Source organism: Brassica napus, chromosome C5 (assembly GCF_020379485.1).
Source record: "Brassica napus cultivar Da-Ae chromosome C5, Da-Ae, whole genome shotgun sequence".
Classification (NCBI taxonomy): domain Eukaryota; kingdom Viridiplantae; phylum Streptophyta; class Magnoliopsida; order Brassicales; family Brassicaceae; genus Brassica; species Brassica napus.
In genome coordinates, this window is record NC_063448.1 from 10,887,118 (window position 1) to 10,909,071 (window position 21,954).

General features: G+C 38.3%; 5 protein-coding genes across 5 annotated transcripts; 2 read left to right on the plus strand and 3 right to left on the minus strand.

Moving 5' to 3' along the window:
* Positions 1-1,516: 1,516 nt before the first annotated feature.
* On the minus strand, positions 1,517-4,024 carry LOC106400122. The gene is made up of 10 exons (XM_022702089.1): positions 3,881-4,024; positions 3,219-3,492; positions 3,016-3,106; positions 2,790-2,914; positions 2,639-2,720; positions 2,448-2,565; positions 2,204-2,361; positions 2,011-2,125; positions 1,746-1,931; positions 1,517-1,663 (listed from the first exon to the last, which is right to left on the minus strand). The coding sequence occupies exons 1-10, from the start codon at positions 4,022-4,024 to the stop codon at positions 1,517-1,519; spliced, it is 1,440 nt and encodes a 479-aa protein (XP_022557810.1).
* A 911-nt stretch (positions 4,025-4,935) lies between these two features.
* LOC125587074 lies at positions 4,936-9,935 on the minus strand. The gene is made up of 5 exons (XM_048757204.1): positions 9,629-9,935; positions 9,428-9,547; positions 7,927-9,285; positions 5,710-7,830; positions 4,936-5,615 (listed from the first exon to the last, which is right to left on the minus strand). The coding sequence occupies exons 1-5, from the start codon at positions 9,933-9,935 to the stop codon at positions 4,936-4,938; spliced, it is 4,587 nt and encodes a 1,528-aa protein (XP_048613161.1).
* A 912-nt stretch (positions 9,936-10,847) lies between these two features.
* LOC106425561 (probable replication factor A 73 kDa subunit) lies at positions 10,848-13,133 on the minus strand. The gene is made up of 9 exons (XM_048756698.1): positions 12,839-13,133; positions 12,670-12,760; positions 12,465-12,589; positions 12,263-12,344; positions 12,036-12,153; positions 11,778-11,935; positions 11,580-11,694; positions 11,307-11,492; positions 10,848-11,222 (listed from the first exon to the last, which is right to left on the minus strand). The coding sequence occupies exons 1-9, from the start codon at positions 12,888-12,890 to the stop codon at positions 11,031-11,033; spliced, it is 1,119 nt and encodes a 372-aa protein (XP_048612655.1). The 5' UTR covers positions 12,891-13,133; the 3' UTR covers positions 10,848-11,030.
* A 1,633-nt stretch (positions 13,134-14,766) lies between these two features.
* LOC106401174 (protein NUCLEAR FUSION DEFECTIVE 5, mitochondrial) lies at positions 14,767-17,548 on the plus strand. Its single transcript, XM_013841635.3, has 2 exons — positions 14,767-16,058; positions 16,288-17,548. Exons 1-2 carry the CDS (start codon positions 14,961-14,963, stop codon positions 17,323-17,325), a joined length of 2,136 nt encoding a protein of 711 aa, XP_013697089.2. The 5' UTR covers positions 14,767-14,960; the 3' UTR covers positions 17,326-17,548.
* Positions 17,549-20,017: 2,469 nt separating this feature from the next.
* BNAC05G15160D lies at positions 20,018-21,130 on the plus strand. The gene is made up of 4 exons (XM_013840043.3): positions 20,018-20,129; positions 20,292-20,398; positions 20,536-20,597; positions 20,703-21,130. The coding sequence occupies exons 1-4, from the start codon at positions 20,078-20,080 to the stop codon at positions 20,833-20,835; spliced, it is 354 nt and encodes a 117-aa protein (XP_013695497.1). The 5' UTR covers positions 20,018-20,077; the 3' UTR covers positions 20,836-21,130.
* The last annotated feature ends 824 nt before the right edge of the window (positions 21,131-21,954 follow it).

Consider the following 21,954-nt stretch of genomic DNA (forward strand, 5'->3'; position numbering starts at 1 on the left):
TAGTTGTGCCACTATTTATCATATTATGCATATGTTATACGCTCGCTATAATCTGGAAACTCATCTTGATCAATTGTTTGTGGGCCAGGTGGGCCTACCGTTTAATTGGATCAGTTTGGGCCTTTTTGGACACAATGGAGCTGGAATTTTCCGAAACGAATATGGTGATAAAATAAAGATTGGAAATGCTTGATAATATCTTCATGCTGAATTCACTTGGATCCATGGAATGACGTGGGAAGATGTAGATGAGTGCGTTTGTGTTTGATTAGAGTTGTAGTCGCAATTGCATTGCATGCTAATTTGTAGTGTGTAGGGAATGACAATACGTATTTACGTGGGTCTGACGCAACCGAAGTTATATACATGCAGCTGCAATTATCAGTTCGAGTTACCCGGTTTGGATCTGGATATCTATAGATTAATATATTAATTATGTAGGTTTTTTTATTTTAATTTTTTTCTAAATTTATTTTTTTATGGAAATATTCAATTTACCAGAGTAAGTTGAGTGTCGTTGTTTTCTTTATTGGATAATTAACATTGTTTTTTTTTTGAGTTTTCATTAAATAAAACATAAATCTGAAATTATTGAGCATAAACTCAACATAACAGGAAATATAAAAAAAAACTGATAGAAAATTCCATATAATAGCTTAAATGGAAAATTTAAAAAGAACATGAAAACATGAATATGGTCCAACCGCCTTCATCGTGTACTGATAAACTCCTCAAGCAGCTACAACCGCTGGGTTGAGCCCTAAGTCCATCTCAAAAAACTCTGTCATGATGTAGGCGTGGTAACATTTGAAGCAGACTGTGTTGACCTCTGGTGGATGGCAATTGAGTTCTGGTTCCATGCTTATGACGGAGTCCATGTACACGTCTTTCATTTCCACGGTAAGATGACTCAAGGATGCCTGGACGTTCTCCCAGCTCGTCTCAACGGAGTCAAGACCAATAGCATCAGTCAGCTTTGAAAGTATCTTCTTCCCCTTGTTGATCATACCCGTGGCCATGAGAAGAACACCGTAAAGATACTTGGCCAGTATAAAAGAAACCATAATCTAAACCGGAATGTTGAACACGACAATATTAATTTTATACCAGACTAACCAAACTTCAAATTTGATACGTAACCAACGTCAGAAAATTATAATTTTACTTTTAAACACGTATAATGTAAAAGCTTACTCTATAGATACGTAACTAACGTCAGAAAACTCTATTTATATTTTTAAACACATATATAATGTAAAAGCTTACTATATAGATACGTAACTAACGACAAAAAATCCTATTTTTATTTTTAAACACATATAATGTAACATAATAGACTTACCGGAATGATAACACCTCATAATCAAGAATTAACCGGAATGCAATAAAGTTAAAATTAAAGCGCCCATATAATGGGGATTATCCAACATAGAAACATCCAAATATGCGAAACCAAATAAAGATGCCTAAGCATTATGTGAACGATAGTCTGAACATTATTGATCGTTGATAAATCTCAACCAGCACGTGCCTTCTTCACCATCTTTGACGATACTGCGTCAGTCTTCTTACGCGCCTTACTGGTTCCACCTTGGTCATCAGCAGCAGGTGATGGCTTGATGTTCGGGTTGTCAGCATTATCATCATCGTCATCATCATCTCCCTGTACATTGATTTTATAATACAAACACGTATATGCAATCAGCAAGCAGCTAGTTTAACAACACGATACACATGTAACTTACATTGTTCCCCACGCCATCTACTGGCAGACGACCATGATCCTCAGCAATACGTGTTATGGTGAATGTCTTGTGATGCTCGGTGAAGTTGAACGCAGTGACCCTCACTTGGAAAGTGTACGTTTTTCCTTCCATGTCTGCAATGAACGGAGGTAACCTAGTGTCCTCAGGGTTCACACCGTCTTCAGCCTTTTGACAGGAAATAAGATGGTAAGTAAGAATGCTTTCAACGTTTGACATCACGAATGTAAAAAGTTATGATTAATACCAGCATCTGTGCAGCTTCACTTGCTTGGATACTATGCAGCTTCGTTAATACACCATCGAACCATACGAATGTTCCTTCTGCAGTATCATCAGATATTGCCATCTCCACACGATAGCTATATGAAGATAATAAAGGCGATGTCAGGTTCCCATCAGATGTATAAATCCTCATATATAAAGATTGCGCTACTTACAGAAGGGCCCCAACAGCATGTGAATTATTGCATACTCCACACGTGAATGCAGACTCAGTCCGCTGTAATTTCTTACTGCATTTGGAGCAAGCAACATAACACCACCCCTTATACGTGTCAACACGGACAACCTTCCCGGTGCACAGAAAATCAATCTCCTGCATCATATAAGTAAGACTCACGTGCAAAGCAAACACTAACATTACAAATCAAAAGTACAAAACAAACCCAAGAGCTAGTATACCTGAGATTCAGCAGTAACGATGAAACTGCTGAGGTCAGCAATTGTCATAGTCTTCACCTTCGCATACGACCTTAGCAGCGGAGCGGCCGACGGCAAACCGGTATCTCTGGCGATCAACCTATGCAGCATATAATGATAAGGCAAAGAACAACCGAATGCACAAACACACGGTTAATAAACGACAAACATACTTGTAAAATCGAGCATCCCCTGCTCTAGTCTTCTTATCAAAATACACGTGTGTTCCCGACGTAGCGTTAAGAAACAGACGACCTACGTAGATTAATAAATTTGTCAAGACTAAAGTGCTATGACTTTAAATGAGACCACACAATTCAATACCTCTGACAATCTTGGGATTTATGCTAGTGACGACCATGACCTTTGGATCAAACCTCATAGCCTCAAGCTGTTTATGGAAAGCAACAGCCTGAGAGTCAAAGAAGCTTAAAGTGACAGTCTCATCACTGCACATATCAGAAAATTAATTGTCATCAAAAAAATCCATATAATACGTTCGGAATTAATATATGGACAACATATATAGCAAAGACACAATGACAGTTACCTATCCAGCTTCAGAGTCACAATAACACGATTCTTCTCCTCCGGAGGATCGCAAACCGTGCTCTTCACACTCAATATCTCACCTATGATGTCTACATCAAGTTCGAAGCCGGTATTATTTTCTTATAAAGTCAGACTGATCATAACTCTATATACTCAGAGCATCAACAACATATAAGGACGTTTCAGTTGTGATCAACATACCTGGTAGCTGAGTATTTGTATTGGCAAGACCAATCAGCTCCGATTGGTTATGGAACCGGAATGCTTCCTCTGGCAAGAGGGAGACAGGTTCGGTCAACTTTTGGAATGAGGTGGACTCGTTGAACCGGATCATCAAAGACGAATCAGTGAACCAAAAATTCTGCGCGCATCTGGAGACTTCAAAACCGGACACGGAAAACATTGTCCCGGCATGGAGCATTTCCCGGAACTGTGGGAGACGGCCAGCACTGATCGTGACTTGCATCATAGTCGACTGAAATGCAGTAAAGAATATGTCAGTGTTATAACGGTATAAACCCAAACGGATCATCAGTACTATAAATAACAGGAACCAAAACCTAAATAATAAACAGCAAGATCAATGCCAAATCAAATCAATAATAATAATCACGTTATGGCTCATATATAATATTAGATCAGATCAGTAAGACTCGTATATTTCTAGAACAAAGAACATATGGGAAAATCAACATTTCTAAAAAATATTAGACAAACGCATAATCACGTTACGGCTCATATATAATATTAGATCAGATCAGTAAGACTCTAATATTTCTAGAACAAAGAACATATGGGAAAATCAACATTTCTAAAAAATATTAGACAAACGCATTCAGATTTAATCAGAATGAGTAACTCACGTTGACATCAACCATGAGCAGATCCATCCACATTAGCTCTCCACCACGCTTAACATTCCTAGCCTCCCAGAATCGAAGCAGTCTCGCCTCCACAACAGATGAGCACCGCCCAGACTTGAGATCGGAAAAGAAAACCTTTGCCATAGCCATTGAGAAAGATGAGGGGTAAGATTCGAGTATGAATGAGTCGCGAGAGTATAAAAGTGTAGATAACGCGATACGCACCGGTGAGATCTTTATATAGCAGAGGTACGGCGCAGGAGGGAGCTTCGTAGTGGGATGGTGATTAAAGAAGATTTAAGACCATTAATTATCGAAGAACCGTTACAGCTGCTGGATCGCATCTGCGCCGATCGAAGGAGAGCGGAGAACACGAAGGAGAGCGTAGAGGCTGATTAGGGTTCCAGCAGAAGATTGTGGTCGTCGGGCCGCATACGAACGCAACATGAAGCCCAAACGCAACATGAAGCCCAAACGCCAAGCCCGTATAAATAGAATCACGCTTTAATGAAACGGTGCGTTTCTGACGTGTCGGAACAGGAGCCCGCGAATTGATGACGTGGCGTCCTTGTTGGCATCATCAGGAGGGATCCAAAGCTTACTTTATATATAAAGACTGGATTTAGTTGAATGTCCTAAAACTCTATAAAACTCTAACAAACTTACTTTTTAAAAATTCTGAAGCAAAATCTCTCTAACAAACTCTATATTAGTATATTACGGTGTCGTAATATTAATATAGAGCTTCGTAGATATGCTAAGGACGTTGACTGTATTTGGTATTTGCGACAATAAGATATTTGGTTCGTAAGACAAACATGTTGCATAAAAAGTAAGAAACATCTGGTGTTTAGAACGGTTGAGTCTGTGACTTTAAAAAGTATCTGCAAATTTGAAAAACAGAGTAGTCTAAATATTGGATCACCATCTCATGAAAACCGTCAGTTCCTGACTTCTGTGGTATTACGTACCAGTACGGGATCCTATGTTGTTCCTGTAACGAATGGAGTGAAGATTAGGTTCGTATATAATGTGTTTAGGTAGAAGTATATTGATCAGGGTTTGGTTCTAAGTGACTTACTGGTCTGGAGATTACTGAATATCTCTCTGTAGACAATATTAGTAACAACGTCTTTCCTTGCCATGCCTTCACTGTCATCAAGTATCTTCAATCCTTCTGGAGTCGTGACTCGTGAGAGAGCAACATACAGCTGGCCATGACTAAAAACTGGTCTACGAAGGTAGAGTGCAACCTGTTTCAGACTCTGACCTTGGCTCTTATTTATTGTCATCGCATAACACAATCTGATTGGGTATTGCCTTCTGCGAAAAGTAAAAGGATGAATACTGTCCGTTGGGGATAATTGTATCCTTGGAATAAGAACTCTGTCTCCAACATGAGTCCTTGTTAAAAGCTCAGCCTCTAGAACTCTGTGGCCCAACCGTGAAATAACCATTTGTGTTCCATTGCATAGCGCATAATACTGGTCCAGATTGCGCAACATCATCACAGGAGCACCAACCTTCAGACATAGTTTATGCGGTGGCAAACCTTGAAACTCTAGCGAGTTTAAGTATTCTTGAGTGTAATTATTTGTAAAATCCTCCTCTGGTGTGCTCTCAAAAGCATCACTGTCTGAACTTAAATACTCTTTCTCTGCGGATGGAACCTTAGACAGAAGATAGGAGTTGATCTCATTGGCACTAGCGTTTGTGGGTGCTAAGATAGCTCTTTCTGTTAAATAGGTCCGGTTTAAATAATTCTTAACGAAGTCTGGATAAGCAGCATCTGAGATAGCCTGATGGGGATGATCAGACCTCGCAATCACTTTCCTCTTCACATCTACCCTCTGTTGCCATAGTTGGCGTTGTTCCATTACCAACTTCGAGTATCCATTTTGCAAATTCTTTGTCAGCTTGGCTCAGTCTCATGTTGATGGTTAAAGTGTGGACTCGTGCAAAGGGCCAGAGGTACGACTTACTGATAGAAGCTCTGACTGTGTCCTGCCTAGATCCCTGAGTTATAACAGGCAAAATCTGTCTGAAATCACCCCCAAGAAGAACTGTCTTTCCACCAAAAGGTTTATCAGCAGCTGCTGGATCCTCCATAGCTTGTAGGTCTCTAAGTGTGCGGTCCAACGTTTCAAAAGTCTGACGGTGAGCCATAGGAGCCTCGTCCCATATGATCAAGTCTGTTTTGGAGATCAGATTTACCAACATAGAGCCATATTTAATCTCACAGAGAGATGTTTCGCTCAATTTGAGAGGAAGCTTGAAGCGGGAGTGCGCTGTTCTTCCTCCTGGTAATAACAGTGCTGCAATTCCAGCTGATGCCACTGGTATCACCACTTTACCAACTGATCGGAGTTTGGCAATAATAGTTCTGTATAAAAAAGTCTTTCCGATTCCTCCAGCCCCATAAACAAAGAACAACTGGCCAGATTTGTTGTTGACAGAATCTATAACCGAGCTGTAGATGCTTTTCTGGTCCTCATTCATCGTGGTAAAAAGTTTGTCATGCTCTGCAGCCTCTTTTTCGGTGTCATAGTTGAGCTCATGCCGGAGGACGGTGTTTGATATCTCCTGAAGAACACTGTTATTTGGCTTTGGCATGCCAGGGAAATCAGCCAGTGATTTATCATTCTCTTTGAGGAGTCTTTCTATCTCCATTAATGTGTACTGCTTCAACTCCTCTTCCTGTAGAATCAAGCCTGGAAAATGAAATTCTCTCTGTTTCATATACAAAATATCCTCAGCCAATATGTTCCACACATGATTCCAAAGCTTAAGAGGGTTTCCAACTTCACAGTAGATCAAGATCGTGATGAATAACCTCCTTAGCTGACGACCTGTTGCCCAGAAAGATGGTTCAACTATAGCATCATGCCATTCATTATCGTTGTCCAATAAACCAAGCGCATAGCAGGCATCCCAATACTCCTTAAATGTTGTAGTGCCCACAGTGGCGAGGTGCTCAAAACCAAGTGCCCCTTTAACAACGCTGACGATGATTCGAAGGTAGTATAAGTCGCCTGCAGCTGGGTGGACATAGGGGACTCGGCCTATTGATGTACCATGTTTCCGTGGTGTCCATTCTTTTATGTCACTATGGTAGACAAACCGGGATGGGAACTGAATGTACGTAAGCTCCCTGGCTTCTTCATATTTGGCGTTTGCAGCAAAATACGCAGTGAGCATTGTTTTCTCGATATTTTCTCTTGAGAGAACTTGCTCTAAACTCTTAATGGGATCAATTAGAACCCTGTGCTTCCCTGGAAGGTGAAGTTCCAGTTTCATCACCGAAGGCTGGTTGTGGTGGATGTGAAAAGAAAACAATCTCCATGAAGCCTCACATGCTGAAATATAACGACACTCCTGAAATCTGTCTATTTCATCAAGCTCAAGGTGCTTTTTCTTTTTCTCTATTTCTTCTTTGCTCTTCCCCTTCTCCTGAAGCAGTAGCAGTGCTCGATCCACCCCCATAGTTATGTATTTGAAAATATATTTAACAGCACTGGTCTTGCAGCACCACTCAACATTGATATGGGCTTGATATTTTTTGAGGAGTGGTAGGTTATGTGGCACCACGTATTGATTGTCTAGCTCCACAGTTCCTTTCAAAACGTAGGCGCTGCTATGAACACATCTTCTGTAAACAACAAAGCCAGACTTATCAATCTTTGTGTTGTTTGAGTAGGCTTTAGGATACTTCTTTGTGCACTCTCCTTTCTCCATACAGGGTGATTGTGGCCGTCTTTTTCCACACAGCCCGTGAATCATGTGTCTCTTAACCAACTCGAAGCCCTCTCGGTCTGTGTCTCTGTCAGGGAGCTCAGCTGATATGTACTGATCAATATCTGCTGCTGTGGCCTCTCCTCTAAATCCTTCGAACCAAAGAAGAATATGGGCGTGGGGGAGTCCCCGTTTTTGAAACTCAATCGTGTAGGCTACTGTATTATAGCATAAAAATACATTGTTAGTCAAGAAACTGAGTAAATTACGACAAGGATACCACATGTATGAATATAACGTAGCTTATAATATACCTGCAGCCGTTTTTGGAAGGAAAACACAATTCTTAAGGTCTGACATCATCTCGTCAAGCTTAAGTTTAAAAACTCTGCACTCAAGGTCTGGTATGTTGTTGGGCGAGTCACCTTCGTAGGCGTCCAGGTGCTCTTTCAGTTCAACCCAATTTGGTTTTGCTGTGAATGTGATGAAAAGGTTGGGGTTACCATAAAAACGACAGAGAGCCATGTCATCTTGATATTTCTCAGACATATAGCGGGGTCCTGCAGGGAATGAAGAAGGCAGTATGACTTTTTTCCCTATGTGCGCAGCATCTGTATCTCCACTGTCTAAGGTGTCGCAGACATTTGTATATAATTCAGCTCGCAGTTTCTTCTGGTTAAGTCTGAGAAACCGAAGTCTCTCCTGCTCTGTTGCAGTGTAGGTATCAACAATATACTGATGTAGTAGCCTTCCTGACTTGATGATAGTCATACCCTCAGATGGCCTAGTTTGGATCTGGTGAGCATAATATTCTCTCATTGTCATGTATTCTCTTTTTATATTTGAGTTGACAGACACATCATAGAGTATTTTCTCGTCATAACCATATTCTCCATATGGAAAGAGTAATGGGTACTGAAGGCTCATAAATAGAGGGTGTAAATCGCTTATCCTCTGGAGCTTTGCTGATTTGTACTCAACCACAATGTCTTTACCTGCCGATTCTGAATTGAAATCACCAATTATAAGGCCACCAATCTCTCCAGCAGTTGGCAAGTCATATTGCCTCCCTCTATGCTTTTGATTTACCAAGGTGAGACTGAACTCAACTGCATCACTGGATAAAAGACGATCTCTTGCATGACGGAAAGTTTTGGCCAGGTGGTTATTCTCATCCAACATCTTGATTAAATCAGCTATCAAACTGTCATCAATCTCCACAGAGGATGTACCTTTGCTGAAAGCCTTCTTTCTGTTTGCTACCTCATTCTCTGTGTCCACTATATACATCTGCAGATACTGTGGAGCATTGCCTTCAGGTGGAAGGAGAGAGCCAATCCTGTGGTGAGTCTGTCCATGGAGCCTAAATGCGAAGGGTCCAGGAGTGCCTGTCACAGTGTGGTCAATCTGACCACCCATCGATGTGAATGATAACATTCCATTAGCCACTCGAATCTGTAGCATAAAACTTGGTCTATCAAACAGCTCTTTCAAAGGTGATGGTGGCTGACGTCTAGGTGGCAGCTTCACACGTCCTTGCTGACAGCATATGCTAAACATCCTGGGGGAATTTCGTGTCTCCTGCACCACAGCCTCACCAATCCAGACAATAGCTTGACAAGCATAGCATGTTACCAACTCCCACTTATTTACATCTGGTTTTCTTCTCCTCACTGCCATTTCAAAAATCTTTTCTGAGTCACAATTGTACTGGTAAGTATGTGTAACATGATCAGGTAGATTTATAATACCTTGACGGCTTCCACTTGTAGTAAGAGTTGCTGTTTTAAAAAAAATGTTAGTAATTTTTATTACATTCAGTTGGAAGCGTTGCAAAGTATCTGTATGTTTTTAGCTTGCCTTGCTGTTGCAACTTGTCATGTTTGCTTCGGCGGATTGCAAGTCTTATGTGTCTTGCCAGTCTTCCATTAGCCACTGTGAGTAGAAAAGAGTACGGGAACGTGTGTCAAAGAACATGTGGAAAGAAATTGAATTACGGCATAACAGATGATTTACCATTAGAGCGAGCTACATCTGATATTTGGCCGACTAAGAGGCCTGGTGCGAGTGATAGATATTGCTCTTGAAACCAAGGTTTCTCTAGATCAGGTGCTGCATGATCCGATTTTAAAGGACTTGAGTTAGTCATAATACTTAGTTGTACAGAGTAGGAAGAAGTTTGTTTAGGACTAACCATTCCTTTTCTTATGGGTTTTTTCGCTGTAGATGATGATGATGCTGTAGAAGCTTCAGAAATATTAAGATTTTTGAAAGGTCTCCCTCTTTTAGCTTTTGCTTTACCTTCAGCTTGAGTCTTCACCATGTCTTTTGATACGTTGTTGGTTAAGCTTTAGAAGAGAGGAACAATATGCGGGTACGTCTGTAACGGCCAGCCTTTGAAATAACTTTCCATTTGTAACAGAATGGGAGTTGTATAGACACCAATCTACAGTTACTATTAATTAAAGGAGCAAGACATTTTGTTAGTATGCAGTCACAGTTTGGCTAAGCTTTCCTTCTCATGGGACTCTAATATGCTTGTCCTTGGTAAGTGTATTCCAAAAGTCGCGTCTGAAAAATCTTCATAACCAATTTATAAAGATGAGGAGTCTAAAATGCTTGTCCTTGTCGTTGTGCTCCTTGCCTGAGACAGCTCTTCCCGGTAATTGTTTTTTTTTCTAGTTGCTTGTACAGCACGGGAGCGTTGGATCATCATGTTCTAATCTTTTTGATTTTTTTTGTGTTTGTTTCAGAGTAACGAAGCTATGTTTTTTTATTAAAGTATAGTATAAATGAGAAGTTAGTAAAATATATATGCTAACCGTTTCTCAATGTCCATGCTTGTTATGGTCACAAAAACCATGAAAAATTTTCAAACTCGGTAAGAAAAAATTTAAGTTCTTGCTAAGTACAATGATATAAGAACAGGAGTAGATTTATAAAATAAAAAGGACAAATATTCATTTAAAAATCAAAGCGAAATAGTTCCCAACCACATGGAAAACACTAAATCATGACACAACAGTTTAAAAGACAAACCGAGATAGTTCAAAAGGGGAAATTAAAATAGTAGAAATATAGTATAAAAATGCAAAGTGAGTGGAATATATATGCTAACCGTTTCTCAGTTATATCTGTTATGGTCACTAAAACCATGCAAAATTTTCAAACTCATAAGAATATTTTTAAGTCTTGCTAAGTACAATGATATAAGAAGAGGAGTAGATTTATAAAATAAAAAGAACAACCACATTCATTTAAAAGCCAAAGCGAAATAGTTCACAACCACAAGAAAAACACTAAAGCATGACACAACACTTTAAAAGACAAAGCGAGATAGTCCAAAAGGAGAAATTAAAAAAGTAGAGCATAATTAGAAACTGAAGCAGCTGTGGTTGTTCAAGCTAGAGTAATGGACTCATTCCACATGTGCCTTCTTTGGGGCAGTCTTGTCAACATCATCTTGGTCTTTGGCCGGTGGTGGACGTTTAGCAGTTGAAGCATCAGATGAAGTTGGATTGTCTGCTACAGTGGAAGTGGTTCCAACGTTGGCATTTGGTGGCTGAGCCACTACCTCAGGAGGTGCATCGACGGGAACATCTGCTCCGTCCTATAAAGGATGAAACAAACGAACATATTAATTACTGCAGACACTGGAAACAATAACATATTTAACAACATATTAGAAACACACAGCAACTACAAATGCAGGCATGGGCGCAAACACTCGCTCCGGAAAGATGCGAGAGATAGTGAAGGTTTGGTGCTTGGAGGAGAAATTGAAATCATTCAATTTGAGCTGGAAGGTGTAGGTTTTTCCAACAATATCAGCAAGGGACCGAGGAAGTTCCGTGTCAACCTGAGCATCAACACCAATCCCCTGCACACCGTGAAACATTGTTCTATAAGTATTCTTAGCAACAGCCATATCAGAACGTATTGGCGAGGGGTTGATGGAAGGTCATACCACAATTTGAGCAGCCTCAGATGCTTGAATGTTAGTTAGTTTAGCCATCTCCATATCAAAAGCTAGGAAAGATGCGGTGTCAGTGTTGTCTGAGACAGACAACGTCACTCGGTACCTATTTCATACAACGTTAGTGACTGCAACTTGATGTTATTTTCTTTAAATACGGTTAATACACAAAAGCTAAATCTTACTAACCTGAGCGCAGCAACATCATTAGTTTCATTGCATGAAGCACATGTGAAAGAGGATATCTCCCGGACAAGTTTCTTTGAACAACCGGAGCAACCAATATAACACCAACCGTCATCCTGCTGGATACCAGTGACCTTAGCGGTGCAAAGAAACTCTATTATCTGTCAAGTGTTGAAGATGCAGACCAATCACAAGAATAAGCTCAACATGTTTCATTAATTTAGGATTTGCAACTTGTAGATATAGGAAAAGATACATCACCTGTGAATCAGCGGTGGTAATGAACTGGTTAAGCTCGGAGATGGTCATTGGTTCAATCTTCTGTGCATGAACGACCTTCGAAGTAGATGATCCTGGGTCTCCCCCATGACCTGGCAACCTGAAAAGAGAAGGAAAGCAAAGACGCTCATCAAATCAGTAAATCTAAGGCTTGCTCTACTTGCAACAACATCAAGTTGTGTAACTCTAAGTAAAATTATGAGACGTACGTGTCAAACAAATCTTTCCCGGCGGCTGTCTCAGAGTCAAAGTAAAGATGTGTGCCGGAAGTACCATTCAAAAACAGACGGCCTGACAAAACACAAAAAGATAAATAAAAAGATTTAAGTCACAAACAAATAGAGAGTGCCGTGGATTCGAGGAACATATGTATGAGTGCAACTAAAAACATGTAACAAAAAAAAGGCATACCACCAACTATCTTAGGATTGACGCTAGTAACAATTATGACTTTGGGCTCCCTCCCATAACTGTCAAGTTTGGCATGAAACGCAAGAGCCATGGAGTCAAACATACTCACACACACGTTTTCGCCACTGCAGAGAATGAATACTGGAAAGTCAATTGATGCTATGAAGATTCATTCTAAAAATGGTGTTCGTAAAACAGCAAAAACCTTTCAAGACGCAGAGTTAGCATGACACGCTGTGCCCCTGGTAAACGGTCTGTGATTGTGCTTCTGATCGCATTCAACTCACCTATTATGTCTGATCAACATATATGGGGTTTACGTTAACACATGCTATAACAGAACCATACAAACTACTAAACATAAAATTACATACCAGGAAGCTGCTTGCCAGTGTTTGCGAGCTCAAGTATTTGGCTGTATGGCATGAACCTGAAAAGCTCCGTAGGTATGGTATGGGCCTAACAGACGCTGGAATCTTCTCAAGTTTGGTTCCTTCATTGAACCAAATCGAGAAAGGAGCATCAGACAAACGGAAATTGGTGTTGCTGCGTGTGACGTCAAATCCGGTTAACGTGTAGAGAGAGCCTTCACTGAGACGATCTCTGAACCTTAGCTGACGGTTCGCCCCAACAGATCCTTGCGTTAGCGTTGACTGTCAGCAGGAAGAAATTTTAAAGTTAGAACAATGTTTATGTAACAATCGCAAACGGCGTAAAACTAATCAGAATCCTAATGAAATAATTATGCTAAGATCCTTACATTTCATCAACAAAGAGCATATCAACACTCATAAGCTCTCCCCCTTTCCTAACATTAATGGCCTCCCAAAACCTTAACAACCGGACCTCCGCAACGTTCGAACAGCGACCTGCTTTCAAATCGGCAAGAAGGACTTGAGAATTCGCCATGGTAATAACAGTTACTTGAAAAAAGTGATTTTCTGATTCTTGTCGTAGCTGTAATGACCATGTCTGGATGAGGAGGTATTTATACCGAAGCTCTACTGAGTAACCATGGAAGCGAAAGAGTTGGAATCAATGTGAATTGACAGGAAATAAAGATAAGAAACAATAAAGATGAGCAACATGAAAACGTTGAAACGGCCACAGAGTTATCAATCGACTTCATCTGCAGAGAGCGGCGTCCGTGGGAGGAAGGTTTGACCTAGAGGACGTGAGTCCTTCCCGGGTCTGAGGGATATTTTATGAAACGGGTCTGACACTATATTATTCAAAAACATAACACAGTTTATGCAATAAAGCCCAATACGAAAATATGACCCAATCAGCAGGTGACAGATGTCATTATTCCCCCATGGAGATTAAAAAACTGACTTTATTAGTATAGATTATTTATTTTTATTAACAAAATACAAGTTAATAAGAGTGTCATATAATTACGTAAAAATTGTTGATCCTTCGTATGTTAATAAAACTAGATCTCGATCCGCGCAACCGCGCGTTTTCATTTATTTTTATATAAATATTTTGTTTTCAATTCTAAATTGGTATATATTATAATATATATGTCTATCAATTTTTAAAACATAATAAGTTTACGGTATATTTTTTTCATTGAATAGATTGTTTTAAACTTTCATATGTATTTGTATCTTCTTCTATATATATATTTTCGGATTATTATTTCATTATTTAAATCGTAACTATATATATAAAGATTAGTAAAATATTGTTTTATTGTCATATTCAAAGATATTGTAACATTTCACAAATTTAGAAAGTTTTTTAAAAATTAAATTTTTCGCTTCATAGATTTATATTATCGAGTAAATAATTAAACATTTAGTTTTTGTTTAATTTTTAAAATAAACTATATAGTTTTAAAAAAAAATTATTGGTTTAAGGCAGTATAGATTAATCATTGTTAGATAATGATTTTTGTTATTTAAAAAAAAATATTTATAATTTTAAAAGATAATATCGATAAATATTTAAATATTTAACATATGAAGGTATAGTATTACAACATTAAATTATATCTATTTAATTTATACTATTTAATAATCCAATGGATCATCTATTCTTTAAATCCAATTATTGATAGCCAAATAAAAATTTCTGGTAGGTCCAAAATTTAAATGATAAGATTAGAGATTAAATGTAACATGACTTTGTAGAAATATGTATGAGTCTATTTTTAAAAAAATCACACATAAATCAAGGTGGTTGTGACTTGTGTTTTAATATACAAGAAGATGTTATTGTCTTGTGCAAAACCGAAAATATCAAAAAGATGCATATGATGTATTGGATCGAAACAGAGAATGTAGATGTATTGGATGAAATGAGAATTATATCATAAAATTGAGGGTCCTCTGCGAAAAATTACGAGAACGGCAAGGCACAACCCTAGTTCGAGTTCCATTTCTGTGATCTTGACCTCATCTTCTTCTCTTCCCCCCCACTCAATATTTAGCAAGGGCTTAGGGTTTTACCAATCCACCTTCATCTCTGTTCAAAACCCCATCGGAGAAGATGAAATCTCTCCTTCTCTCTCGACAAGCGATCCGTCGCATTTCACTCTCGTCTTCAAAACCCCAACCTTTCCGCAGAAACTTCTCCGCCGCCACACCGTCGATTTCTCGCTCCGATCGTCATCTGAGAAGCTACGACGAACCAATCCCTAGACCCGTTTCATCGTCTCTCACTCGCCATTTCCACTCTACGCGCGAGTCCCGCCTCACCGCCTCCTCCCAGATTCACGACGAGGACGAAGAAGAAGAAGACGGGACCACGAACGAGTTCCTCTCCCGATTCGTCTGGATAATGCGCGGGAAAGTCTCGGAAGCCTTCCCGGACTCCGACAAGAAGATGGTCGACGGCATGCTCCTGCTCATCGTCGAGAAAGTCGTGGCGGAGATCGAGAGAGGCGGGTTCAGCAAGGTCGGAGGATCATCATCATCAGCAGCTCCGCCGCCTTCTCCGTCGTCGGAGTTCAGCGACGATCTGTGGGCTACGATCTGGGAAGTTAGCAACACGGTGCTGAAAGATATGTACAAGGAGAGGAAGAAGGAGAAGATGAAGGTGTACGTTCAGTCTCCCGAGGTGATGGAGATGTGCAGGTTCGCTGGAGAGATTGGGATCCGTGGGGATTTGCTTAGGGAGCTTAGGTTCACATGGGCGAGGGACAAGATGGAGGAAGCTGAGTTTAACGAGAGCTTGGAACAGATGCGTGATTTGGACACTTCAATTCGAGATTCCGAAACTATGGCTGATGAGGAAGGAGAAGACGTGTCTGTTGTTGACTCTGATGAAGCTCAACCTCGGAGTATCTCTCTTCCTAAGCGTAAGGGCAAGTTCAAGTACAAGATCTACGGGCTTGAGTTGTCTGATCCGAAATGGGGTGAAGTGGCTGATAAGATCCACGAAGCTGAGGAGGAAGCTGATTGGAGAGAGGCCAAACCTGTTACTGGAAAATGCAAATTGGTTATGGAGAAGCTCGAGTCTTTGGAGGAAAAGGATGATCCTTCGGGATTGATTGCTGAATGGGTTGAGTTATTGGAGCCTCAACGTGTTGACTGGATTGCTTTGCTTGATCAGCTTAGAGAAGCAAACACCAATGCATACTTAAAGGTTACACCTTTGGCCTATACTCTCCTATAGTGTTGGTTCTTGACTCGTATCAAATTTGCTAATTGGAGATTAGTATCAGTTAATAGAGTCATGGTTAGTTTCTGGCTAGTAAGTCCTGTGATTTGATTTATGTAGTTCTTTTAATAGGATCATGTTTGTTGTTTATATCAATAGTGTAAGGTTGTTTGTGTTTTAAATCAATTTGGTACTGGTTTTGATGTTTCAACAGGTGGCAGAACATGTTCTGGAAGATAAATCGTTCAGGGCAAGCATCTCGGACTACTCAAAGCTCATACACTTCCATGCCAAAGAGAACCACACGGAAGATGTCGAGAGGATACTCAAGAAAATGTCTCAAAATGGGATATTTCCAGACATTTCGATCGCGACTGCGTTGATCCATCTGTACAGCAAATCAGGCAACCTCGAGCGAGCCACCGAGGCGTTCGAGAGCTTGAAGAGCTATGGTTTACGTCCAGACAATAAGATCTACACATCGATGATCATGGGCTACGTGAACGCTGGCAAGCCCAAACTAGGCGAGAGGTTGATGAGAGACATGGAGGCAAGAGACATGAAGTGTTCGGATGAAGTCTACATGGCCATGCTTCGAGCTTTTGCGCAAACGGGAGACGCCGACGGAGCTGCTGGGATTTTTAACTCGATGCAGGACACGAACTGTTTCGAAGCTTATGGCTTGCTCGTGGAAGCGTACGGGAGAGCAGGGAAAGCGGATAAAGCCAAAATCAACTTCGATCAGATGAGAACGCGCGGGTTCAAACCCGATGATAAGTGCATTGCCAATATGATCCGAGCGTATAAGAGAGAGAACTCGTTGGATAAAGCGCTGAGGCTGTTGCTGCAGCTCGAGAAAGACGGGATTGAGATCGGTGTGATCACTTACACGGTTCTTGTTGATTGGATGGCTACTCTCGGGCTTATCGAGGAAGCTGAGCAGCTTCTGGTTAAGATCTCCCAGCTAGGGGAAGCTCCACCGTTTGAGCTCCAGGTGAGCTTGTGCTATATGTACTCTACCGCCAGGAACGAGAAGAAGACTCTGCAAGCACTTGGTGTTTTGGAAGCTAAGAGAGATCAGATGGGACCTAACGAGTTTGAGAGAGTGATCACTGGGTTGAAGACCGGTGGGTTTGAGAAAGATGCGAGGAGGATGTTTAAGCATATGGAAGCGCGGAAGTTTCTGCCTTCGGATAGATTGAAGATCGATATGGGCGCATCACCATCGTTGGGTCCGGATTTAACAGAGTGAGACGATAGAAGATGTTTCAAAGTGAAAGGAACTTTTGAAGCTTTCATCATTCCTCCAGAGTTTAATGTTGCGAGTGAACTCACGTTTCAGAGTTTTATGTTTCCTCCATTGATTTTAAAACTGTAGTAGTTACAGTGTTGTGTTATGTAATAATCTTTTTCCTTTGGACTTTTGGAAACCATTCGCCGCTTCATTTTCTATTCTACAGTTTCCAAAAGATCAATCGGTTTCATTTCGTGCCGCCTTAACCGGCCACAATGCTGAACCGGTGTTTGTTTTAACTTTTAAGTTTTAACTAGCATCTTGGGGAAAATGAAAACACTAACCAGGCATTTGTAGCAGCTATTTCATTATCTATAGGCTAGCTAACTTTTGTTTCAAATCTCGAATTCCCTTCTTTTTAATGTCTTTATCTACTTTGTAGAAAGCGAATATATAATTTCTTCCACCGCGTGGATCCACTAGATCATTTTGAAAATTTCAAGGAGATGATAATGTCCATGTAAGATGTGTCTGCCACGCATCGTACACGTGTCAGCTAATTCCTGCTCTTCTTAAGTCAGAAAACCATTAACGACGACAGTATTCGATTGTTTATTTCACGTTTAGTTGTTGAATTTGTTCAAATAATCTGTTACGGATTGAATTTTCCACTTCAAATAATTTCCGAGGTTATCACATTGACATGGATCGTTCTATCCTAAAAGACAAAACTGCGACATCATATTTAGTGTTTTGTATCTTCGTTATAACAAATTCTGTTTTAAAGAAATATCGGATTCGAATGAAAAATAGGATAATATATTCATACCCTCAAAAGAGATAGACAAGATAAGCTGGTTATAAACTCAATAACGTCGGTGGGAAGCATGCTAAAATATCTCTCAGCAATTTTCAATAGTTTAATCAAAACAATTACCTAAATCAGTGGGCGCTTATCTGTAGTTTCCAATAGCCGGAAAAAAAAAATAGTTTGATGGGATTGATTCCTTCTTAAATAATCTGCGCGCCAGCATGGATATAAATTTTCGGTTTATGGGTATTTATTTAACTAAATAATGTATTTATAATATTTGATGTATTATATTCATAAAGTAAATAATTTTTTGGCATCTTAAACCATCTATTTATGATGAATATTCGATATCATATACAAAATTGAACAAATAGACGTAATTAGAGAATTGTAGACGATGTATAAAAACAATGGTTATTAATGTAAAATATGAAGAAATATTATATCATGACTTAGTATGGCATAAAAAATTATAAATTAGTTATACATGTTTAAAGAAAATAAAATAATTTTTAAACTTCTATAAAAAATTTAACATATAAAAAAAAGTGATGAATTAGTCATCAAATTGTAAATAATTTCATACTTTTGTTAATAATAAATTATTTATAGTCTTTTTTTTTCGTCAAGATAATTATTAAATGTCCATAACATTAATATGTTAAAAAGCCATATTATGAAAGCCCATGTTGTAACCGTTTTTTTCCGGGAAGTGTAACAAAAAAAATTATCTCTAACTCTTCGTTTTGTTTAAGTTCTGTGTCGGTAAAAGCTTAAAAAATCTCTCTATCTTTTTCAATGTTCAATTTGAAGCTTATTATGCGAAAATCATACGCAAATATAAGCAATTGGTTGGAATCTCTATATCTTTATATTCTTATAAATTTTAAATTTATTGTTTCTTCTTCTGCAAGCAAATCAATTACCGAAGTAATAGATCAATTGGTTGGAATCAAATCTAATCGTATAATTAGTATAATTATGGTTACAGTTTCTATATTTAATAGGTACATTAAAGATACGAATTTGAAGATATTCTGTTTTGATTAATAGAAGATATTGGATTTTGAGTTTGTATTTATTGATTTGTTTTTTTATAAAGCTTAGAAAATCAGTGAGATGATTGGTTGGTTGATACATCCTATAAAGAAAACGAAAACTATAGGTGGTTTGACTATTGTACATCGATCGATGCATGATGTAAGTTGACTATATAAAACTTGAGCATGATCATTTTAAACTAAAGTATAGGTAGGTTATATGCATTTGTTATATTGTAGTTAATATATTTTAAATATTACATAAGTCAAGTGATTCACGTTTTCGTAAAAATAAAATTCAAGTTTATTATTGGGCCGTACTCGTCCGTAATAAGCTACGTTAAATATGATGTATTTTTAGGTTCATTTAATGACATTAAGTTTAAATTTCATTAAGAAAAACTCATTAATTTAACTGGAAAAGACAAACATTAAAATATGTAGGTTCATTTAATGACACTAAATTTAAATTTGATTAAGGAAAACTCATTAATTTAACTGGAAAAGACAAGCATTAAAATATGTAATTTAATTTAATTCTCGGTGGCATGGAAATGTAAATAAGTTAGAAAATTTAAGAGTATTTTTTAATGGATACTTCTCTTTTAATAATATAGATGAACTTGGATCAGAGTAAAATAATAATAAAAAACAAACTTAATAGCCTAGCACGCAGTGCCAGGAAACAACCGTCGTTTATCGTTCACATGGATCCGAAGTGGTTCACATAATCAGTATGAGTCTGTATTTGATGAAAAAAAAAAACAAACTTAATATCCTTTGGGATAAGAATTATCTAGATGACTTGCGCACACTTGCATGGAGCACTATATATACAAAAATGTTAACACACAACTCCAACATATCTACTGATCAGAGAAATTTTAAAGCATACTGGGAAAAAGATTAAGAGCAAATGGGTTCTTTAATGTCAGGATGGGACTCTCCAACAAAGGATCCCAACTCAGGTAATCAAATATAACCATGTATGTATACACATACGACTAATTAATGGTCATGCGTCGGTACATGGATTATATCATATATCCATCATCTAAATGATACTGTGCACACAAATTTTAGACATGGTCATCTTTTTCCGAAATAATGATGAAACTGAAAATTTACAGTGAGAAGGTGCAAGTCACTGACAAGAGAAGAAATCGACGCTTTCTGGAAAACAAAGAAGAAGACCGAAGAGAAACATGTTCAAGCCGTTTCCAACTTGGTAGCTCAGGTCAGGACCAAACTATTTATTTATTCAAGTTTTAAATCAGCCCCCAAAGAAGAATTAATATTCGTCAGTGATCTTTAGTAATCGACTTGATAAATTACCAAAAAAATCTTAAAAGAAGCCTTAAAATTTGTTCACAGGAAGTTGCGGAAAGTCAGGGGATAGAGGATCGTTATGAAAACCAAAGCAAGACGACTGGATGGTAATATGCATACTTTGATACTATCTAGCCTTGTAGGTTAATTGAAGTCAATCTTATAACTTTGGACATTGTAAAATATTAAGATGAATTGATGTGTGTTGTTAGGTGGAAAAGAAGCAACTGGGCGTTCTTGAATGAGCCGAGGGAGGAAGAGGGTCGACCCAACAATTACGTTCCGCAGTTCCAAGTAGCTCACATCGCCAAAATCGCCAGTAACAGCGCTGGAGTCACCGGCTAATCACAAGTCATCTCGGTGAATTGTGATTTTAGTTTTCTTTTGTGATGATTTAATTACTGGGAAGTCACATGTTATGTATGATATGGTGGTTACTTTAATGTGTTGGCCGTATTAGTATCCGAATGTGAGTATAGATCATGTAACAATGGTGTGGGATTTTAATCTTTTTTTATATGTACCATTATATTTTTGGTTGTGTGGGAAGGAAGTGTGATCTCACAATGTGAGATTTCTGCATATTTTGATATCATTTTATGAGCAGGCTGCATGGGTGCGTGGCCATCTTTTGGTAGTACTGAAATTGACTCTTTTTATGTTATACCTATTTCCTGACTCGTAATCGAACCATTTATCAACAGTCTATTATAAGTTATAACAAGTCTTGTGCTATTTGAATAGGGTGTAAATGGTCTTTGTGGCAAACTGGACGGTTTAAAATTTGGATTAAAGAAAAACTGGTAAACAGGTGATTTGGTTCAACTTCAAAACATGGTTTCTAAAAAAATTGACATATAATTAATATCTTTTTAATTTTTACTATTTTAATTAGTTTTTAACTCGTTTTTTAAAAAAATGTTAAAATATTTTTTTTTGATTTTCATATTATATTTTCAATTTGCTATATTTATAAAATTTAAGATTTTTAATTGTTAAAATAAATAAATACGTTATTTAAACAGTTGATCATTTATTTTTATCAATTTTATTTGATATAGTATTCACTTGTTAACTGTACATATAACTAAACATATGATTATTATGTATTGTCTAATTAATAAAAGAAAAAATATTATATGTACAACTGCATTTTAGATCTATATAAAATAAATATATGATTATATATTTATTTATTTTTAAACATAAAATTCGGTCTGATCGGTTGAATCGTCGGACTACTAAACCAATAGCTATACCGAGTTTCAACCGGTCGAACCACTAAACCAATAACTATATCGAAGATTTTAAAAATATGCTTTTTGGTAGATGCGCATATAGTGTTTCATCTGAGAGACCTGTGTGGCTGTGTGGGCTGTAATTCCGTGAGGATCGTAATTTTTAAAACCACTTTGTTTCGAAAAAACGTTATTCATTGGGAAAAATCAAAGCCAACTACCAGTA